General features: G+C 39.0%; 1 protein-coding gene across 1 annotated transcript; it reads left to right on the forward strand.

Annotated features, from left to right (window-relative positions):
• The first annotated feature begins 7,192 nt into the window (after positions 1–7,192).
• LOC131796983 (adenosine receptor A3-like) lies at positions 7,193–8,065 on the forward strand. The gene has a single exon (XM_059114599.2). It carries the CDS (start codon positions 7,193–7,195, stop codon positions 8,063–8,065), a length of 873 nt encoding a protein of 290 aa, XP_058970582.2.
• Positions 8,066–8,367: the final 302 nt, after the last annotated feature.

Raw genomic sequence — 8,367 nt, forward strand, 5'->3', positions numbered from 1 at the left:
ATAGTTCAAATAATCTTATTGGCATTACAAGACTAAAGCTGTCAAAAGTGTCAAACCATCAAAGTTCACATTCTCCAATAGTTTACAAACTAAAATAGTTCGGCAGGTCGAATTTGACACTTTTGCCTGAATTTTTTAAGTCTCTTATATAGAATATTGAAGTGAAATGTTCAGTAAACTTCAGCCGAATTATGGCTCATAAAAACACGCGAGTTTTTTCACATGACATGGTAGAAAACAAACTGCTCAAGGCGAGTGTTTTTGGAATGAACGACAGCCGAATTCACCGGAACATGAAGATCGCTCGGGATGACAGCGCAGTAAAACTCGGCTGCAGTGACTGATGTGACTTTCCACTCAACGCATCGGAAAGGATATGAGGCTTTCTGAGGCTTGCTTTACGGTGATGATCGGAGATCGTCATGATGAGTGAGCCGCGATGGACTTCAGCATGATCATATTCGCTCAGACACTGTCATGATCAGAATGAATTTTAACAGTTATGCCAGTTTGGTTATATTTTTCATCATTTCTGTTGTGTTTTTTTTGTTTTGTTTTTTTTTTTTTAACACTGAAGCTTATATACTATACAAGTGTTAGCTGTGTTTGATTTTTATTACCGTACTTAAGCTTGCGATCTAACTGAGCGTGAAAATCTTTAAAACTCGGAATGTCTATTTTGTTTTTCCTTTGAGGATTTTCGTATCTGCTCACGTTTTAAGAACGTTCTTCTATTTTCTTCTGGTTCTTCTATTGCTACTTGCCGGCTCGCTTGTTCCGAAATTTCACTTTCAATTATCGGAAAAAAGCTAAAAAGAAGTCCCGGAAAAGGTCGAACATAGCGCAATTTGGCAGATGGCGTGAAAGCTTTAGCTCAGCTCTATGCTCTATACTCTCATAGAGCACGCTCTTTCAACCGATGACAGCGCGCGTTATATCATAATAGATGCATCGACAATATTACGCTGTTGCAAATATATTGATTCTTGATTGGAGCGACATAATTCAAGTGAAAAAGTCTTCTTCAACATGAAAAAAAAATTCTCATATGTAATGGAAAAACTATTTGTTTTCATACAGTTAGTTTCCGCTCTTACTCGACTGCGGTAGAAGGCCCCCACGGGCAGTAAACAATTTTCCGCAAAAACTAATCGCATGGTTGTGAATGCATGCAATTATGTCTGTTACAAAGCGAGTCGCAATTGCATTTTGGCGAGTGTGGCACATGAAAGCCATACAAACCTCTACAAGCCTTAAATACGATAAGGTTGATATCTCAAACTGGATCTATTTTTATATCCATTCTGATACTTTCAAAGTTTGAAACGTCATTCGAATACAATATCAACCTTGTGTTTCTTTCAATACAACCAAACAAACGACGTGTCGTACAGTGGTTATTCCCACTCACTTTTTAATTTCCATTGCCATCCAAAGCGCTGGTCTGGCAAATACAATGCAAAAAAACCAAAAGACAGATGGAGCATTTGGTGATGGAAATCACTGGAGCGCAGAAACCTGTTTTCATTTTTGACAGCATTACTTAATTAGTTAAAATTCCGTAATAGGCTGAGTCGTAATTAGCTTTTGTTGTCTGGCAAGTATGTCTGGGAGTTTTTCGGTATCTAAGGCCTGACGTCAATCATTAGACTACTTTGCCCAACAAGTGGTTTCGAAATCCACCTATTGTTTGCTCTTAGTAGCACTAAAGTAACGCTACCCGCAGATCTATCTAGGGATGCTGGATTATATAAGATGTTTCGTTCAATGTTTTGTACTCTGTTGCCCGATGCTGCTTGACGGAAAATTTACCCAGCTGACACTTACCCTGACATTTACAGCTTACCCATCTTCGAAGTGCAATCATATATACGAATGTTCGAGAGTCTAACCGCAGCTGCTGATATGTAATCGTCTGTAATCATAGGAGTCACAGGACAGAGTAGTCAATAGAAATAATGCCGAGGATGCTTTCATTTCTATTCCTGGGCTAAATTGGGTTAGAAAGTGTTTTGGCCTTAAAAACCGCGGGCACTTAGAACAATGATGGCGGATTCACAACTAGTCGCTCCTAATCAGATTGTTCTCATGCATTTTTTCGGTTCGACTGGCAAAGACGGCCCTCCGATATAATTTATTTCACATGTACATAGTAAATGCATCATCGTGAGTGACCCTTGAGCAGGATATTTCTTATCTTCGGCAGCTTTATGTCCTGTGCGTCCTAATTAAATTAGCAAATTTTAAATTTGCTGACATTAGGCTGCTAGGAACCGTTTCAATGAGGTGGTCATTTTGATAGATGGGCTGTGGATCCAGTTTACACCCATTCTCCCCATCCATTGGCACTACTTATCGAATATGGAGCCCAGTAAGCAGAAAAGGTGACGGTGTTATGAAGAGGCATCCCACTGAAAACAAAGTGTTTTGCGATGGAACTTTTAAGGAGCCTGATGATAACAGTAAGTATACTGTTATGTTATTTCATGCTATAAACGGGTCGACAGGGTAACCAGCGATAAATCATTTCCTCAAATCGAGATTAGAGTAGATTATGATACTCTGTAAGACAGCATTTATCTATTAAGTGCCGCTCCCGCTAAGAGCGGTCCTCTCGACTTCTCGTCGGAGAAAAGTTTTCTTTTATTTTTTGCCCATGAAAAGGGTTTAGGACACATGTTTCAAAAATAGTTTAGTTGTTCTCCAGTTCTCTTCTTTTGCGCCGCCACAAGCCAAAAATGATTTTTGGCCAGACCACCCCTGTGAACAGCGATCGAAAGTGTAAATTTCAAAGATTTTTTCCAGCGCGCAGCGACTGCAACAATGTAGCTCACGGAATTCTATCTTGCTACAAGTTACAAGGTGTATTCATTTAGTTCACAGACAAAATTTGGAAACTTCAGCTGAAATATTTTTCATACCAGCGATCAGAGGAGACCCTTGTCGGTCTCTTCCAGTTATAGCCAGACATGATCCTTTTTCGTTTATTTCCACCTTGTTAGAGTTCAGTGGCGGATCCAGACCATGGGCTAAGGAGGGGAGGGGGGGGGGGTTGTCACTTGCCTGCCGGCTTTTCTTCCTTCTGCGATTCCTTTGTCTCTTACAAAAATAAGGGGGGGGGGGGGCTCCCCGGGCCCCTTCCCTTGATACGCCACCGGTGTTTGTCGGCTCTGTAAAGCAATCTCCCTCCACTTAGGTTAATTATCTGTACCTTAAAAACGGACTCGCAATGGCGTGACGTGCTCCCTTAAGTACCATGACTTTGTGGCTCTCAATTTAATCAAGCTGATAATGTAATGGTCAAGTCTTTTTAGTAAGACCGATGTTTGATATATTACTTAAAAGCTAATATATAGCTAACAATAATCTGCAAAATGAAATTATTCATCCAACATTGAGCCTTTGTGTTCTATGATCTAATTACTAACTCTCCTTTCTTATCTCCATAAATGTCAGAATGAAGGTCGAGTTTCCCAACGCCCCCTCCCCCCCGAATCGAGCTTTCAGTTAATTCAGGTAATCAAAAAAGTATCCAGACCATTTAGTTATTGTCAGAACGGGGGCCCTCTATGTCTGTACCACAGGGGTGTGCTGAGATTCGTCACTTGTAATAAAATCTAAATTATATATGGTGTTGATTCTAAAACTAAAGTTGGCCGCTTCACTTTACAAAGTAATAGAGCGTTCAAAGTTAGAGTCGTGATGTGTATGATGTTTGATGAGCTGTGTTCCAAAATGTACGTTACATACGATATTTTGACGCCTTTATGATCAGAGTTGCCCTCACATAGACCATTTATGAATTTGCTAATATATAAGCAATAATATGAAATGTTATCGAGGAGCTCATTTCTGCTCAGTTAAATCACCTTCATTATTCTTTCTTATTTCATAAGGATAAGAAAATAACTTGTGTTAGTAGTAAGAATTAGAGGGCATTTGACTCGGCACTCTTGCCGTGTCAAGTCCAATTCGTTTCATTGGTTAATTTTGAGCGACTGGATAAACGATCGAAATGCCTGTGTAGGTTTAATCCAACAGACATGCTTATTCCGTTCCAAAAAAACTCCCTGAGAGGTTTACGGATGTGAGGTGCGATCGTTGTGTTTTACACCCGGCAAAGCCATTTTCGGAATTCTGGTGACGCTGTCAAAGTGATGGACGGGACGCTTGTCACCGAATCATGTTTGCCGGTGAGAAGACGAGGCACTGGTCGAACCGAAATCATGTTACCAATACGTTTGTTAGCGTTTGCAATTAAATTTTGGCATTTGCCACTAAGTGGTGACACTTGCCATTAGAATGCTGGCGCTTGCCGTTAAAGGTTGGCCCTTGGACTCTTGCCATTATTTGGAGTCGAATTGTCTCTTGAACTCATTGTTCCTTGGTTCTACAATTTTAACAAGTGCGTTTTTTATGTATTTTTATTGTTCTCGTTGCGTTCCAGATGTTTCACGCAGAAGGTAGGAGAAATTTTCTACAGTCATTGGTTTGAACTTAAAAGATCCGAGGTCAACTCCTCAGCAAAGTGAATGAAAAAAAAGCGATATTAAGTCTCCTGACTGGTAGGTCCGATGTGCTACTTGTAATAACATTTATGCGTATCCTTTAATAAATTCTGTTAAAATTGAAGAGGCGGTAAAATCAACTCAGGTGGTGCGAAAGATATTTGCATTCTAAAGTACATATTTAAACGTTTATCAGTAATTAATAAGCGGAGTTTGTCAATATTATCATAACTTTTTAACTGTATTTTTCACCTCCCATTGCTTGTACTTAATGTTGACACTTGCCATTAGAATGCTGGCGCTCGCCGTTAAAGGTTGGCCCTCGGACTCTTGCCATTATTTGGAGTCGTATTTTCTCTTTATCTAATTGTTCCTTGGTTCTACAATTTTAACAAGTGCGTGTATAATGCATTTTCATTGTTCTGGTTGCGTTCCAGTGTTTACGCAGAAGATAAAAGAAATTTTTTACAGTCATTGGTTTGCGAGAAGCCTTACAAAACGGATCTTCTCTATGAACTTTAAAGATCCGAGGTCAACTCCTCAGCGAAGTGAGTGAAAAAAGCGATATTAAGTCTACTGACTGGTAGGTCCGATGTGCGACTTGTGATATCATTTATGCGTATCTTTTAATAAATGCTGATAAAAATAAAGAGGCGGTAGAAGCAAACTCAGGTGGTGCGAAGGATATTTGCATTCTAAAGGCCTATAGATACGTTTAACAGTAATTAATAGGCGGAGTTTGTCAATATTATCATGATAACTCTTCAGCAGTATTTATCACTTCCCACTGCTTGTACTTAAGGGTAAAATAAAAGTCAGTTTAGATCGCCTGACCACTCAGTCATCAGCGTGAATGTGTTTTGTATTTGCAGTACTTAACCGCTTAAGCGTACCGAATGAAAATGTAATTAATATACTTTACTTCTTTGAGAGGGTGGACAATTTTGTGGGAAGTTATTCACCCACGCACTTACAAACTAAACTTAGGAGAAATAGGAGTACTGAAAGTTCTTTCTATCAAAAACAGGTCGGACGAACCCTTGCTATAAGCTGCTGAGTCAATTTTCTGGAGATGAAATGCTTTTATATACAGGTAAGCTGATGACATAATTTGCTTTTAGTCTTCAGACTAAGTGACTACATCTTGTTGCTTCAATGGCAACCGAAAAAGGTTTTGTGAGGATTTTTTAAAATTTACTTTTAATTTGCAAGAACCAATCATGGATCATGGGAACGACGAGAGATATGCTTTCAAACAAAATTTATTTGGACGTTAGGCCAAAATTATTCATTTCCGAGAATGAACAAAAATCTTTTTGGCAACTGTCAGTTTCTAGGACAGGTGCAATATCCTAGTATAGACTGAAAAAGAAAATGATCGTCTTTTTTAGGTAGTGGCTTTAGGTGATCATGACTATCTTGAGACTTAGGTTAAACTGAAAACATATTCAGTTTTCAGACTATATCCTCGTCCTCAATTGTGTGTGGGAGTTAAAGAAAGTAATGTCAATCAGAATCGGAACACGTTGCCAACGCTAATCTCCTTAAATGTTCCTGTTTTCCCTTTTGACTAAAGGCAGGAAGTGCTCGGTCTAGTCTGCTGGTAGGGTTCATTCTTTTTCAAGAGAAGAGGAACTGTGAGTATGATTTTGTTAACTCTGTACAGTATCTGATATATAAGTTATCTCCATTTGAGTTAATTTCGAGAATTCGTAAATTTAGTTTAAATGGAACGCGACTCAAGATCTCTCGCATAGCCAGTCAACAGTGTTAATCAAGCTTGGTGAACGTGATGGTTTTCCCGCTCAGAATCACAGAATTCAGGAGTAATTTTATCCAAATGCTTCATTTCCTTATATTTCATTTCGATCATTCAGCGCCGAGGCTCAACCAGTAAACTTATCTTTAGATACTTTATTCCTGCTCAGGTCATAATAGAGAGTCGCAAAGACCTCTCGTTCTCGAACTTCCGGGTCGTGTGCGTGCGCCTCTCCAAGTCTACCTAAACCATGACTAAAATTAGTATCTAAATATCTCACCTCACGAGCGATAATAAATAGCCGGTTTTGAAGCAGTGGAATATCATTTGAACAAATTGTGTACCATCGCTTGAGTAAAGTTATAAGGGTGCAAAGTGCCCCGTTGAGGAATTCCCTTTTAGGCAGACGTTTCAATTTTTTTTGTCTGTAACCCAAAAGTTTGGGTCTACGCTTATGAATTCAGGAATGCGGAGTTAAAGAGTTACAGTTTTTCTCTTTTTCCTACTACTTTTAACTTCTCTTCTTCTTCTTTTTTCCTTTTCAAGATCTCAAAGCGTTAGTTTCAATTTTGTAACAAGGGAAATGTCCTCCGCTACCATTCAGTCTCAATATACACGTAATAAGCTGGCTCATTGAAATAGATTGCACATATTGATATAACCAACTAAGCCACAGATCAACATAACTAACCAAATACTTTCAATGAGATGGTTTACCTCTCCAACATAGTTTCGCCCATTTCCTTGTAAACAACCGCAAAATTGTTGTTTTATCTTTCGCGGTGAAGTAATACCAATTATGGCAATAACATGGTGATAAGGATGATGACTGAAGATTTTATTCTAATCTGATAAGTTTATAATTTTTATTTCAATCAGAGAAAGTGAGCCAGGAGAGGTCTTAAGGAAACAATTGCTTACAAACATGGATTTCAACTCATGGAACATTTTTTGGAGTTCGGCTTTCGGACTGTTAACGGTACTGATCGTTACGGGAAACTTCTTCTCCATCTGGGTATTCCACCGACAGAGATCCCGCAAACGATCTTACTTTCTATTAATCAGTTTGGCTGTTGCTGATTTAATGGTCGGATTGTTCGCAATTCCACTTTTTATAACTCGGAGAAGCACACGACATTCTCATTTGCGGTGGCTCCTGTCAACGTCTTTTGACGCTTTCACTGGTTTAACTTCCATCTATACACTAGCAGTCATTTCCTTGGAGAGAATGTTTGCCATCGTATGCCCCCTACGTCACAGAACTCTGACATTTCGTAATTACCTCTGTGCTATTGCCATGCCGTGGATCGTAGCAGCGGTTTTCGTTGCTGTCCTTATTCTTCACTTAAATGGGATCATAAAACATCCAAGTTACAAAGTTCTTCTCCTCTTGTTCCAGACCACGCCATTGCTAACCATGTGTGTCGCGTATTTCTGTATTTGGATCAAACGGAAATCTACGAAGGGAATCCGAAATCACAGAGCTGCAAGAGAATCAAAATTAGCCAACACATTATTTTTGGTTTCAGGAGCCTCTCTTATAACTTGGACTCCATATCAAATGATAAATAACTTGTCATACTTTGAAGGTTTGGGTTTTCGGATTTCTTTGACAATTTTCTACCTAAGCAAGATTTTGCAGTTCAGCAACTCGCTTGTGAACGTGGTAATTTATCCCCAAAGAATTCCAGAATTTAAGACAATTCTCAAGAACATAATTCATTGTTATAGGGCTGCATCTCAGAGACCTACAACTGCACGCTCCCAACCAGCTGTTCCTTTGAACAGAATCGCTTAATTGCGATGCTGAACAGTAAATTTTACCCAGAGATGGGGAATTTGAATTCCCGTTATGTTGCCAATAGCAGAAAAATTGATCTATCTTATTGTTATCTCCTAATTACAAGAATTTCAAAATCAAAGCAAATTTTCTATAGTGTGGAATATAGTGAATTTAGCCATGAAGGTGTATTTGCCTAATGAATCGACCTTAAACTTACTCTGGGTAGCTAGTTTCAAATGTGTTGTATAAATTAGGCAGATATCATGCCTCAATTGGGCAGTAGTAAGGCCTATTTTATTTCCATGCAATACAACTGA

This window comes from Pocillopora verrucosa, chromosome 13, assembly GCF_036669915.1.
Source record: "Pocillopora verrucosa isolate sample1 chromosome 13, ASM3666991v2, whole genome shotgun sequence".
Lineage (NCBI taxonomy): Eukaryota > Metazoa > Cnidaria > Anthozoa > Scleractinia > Pocilloporidae > Pocillopora > Pocillopora verrucosa.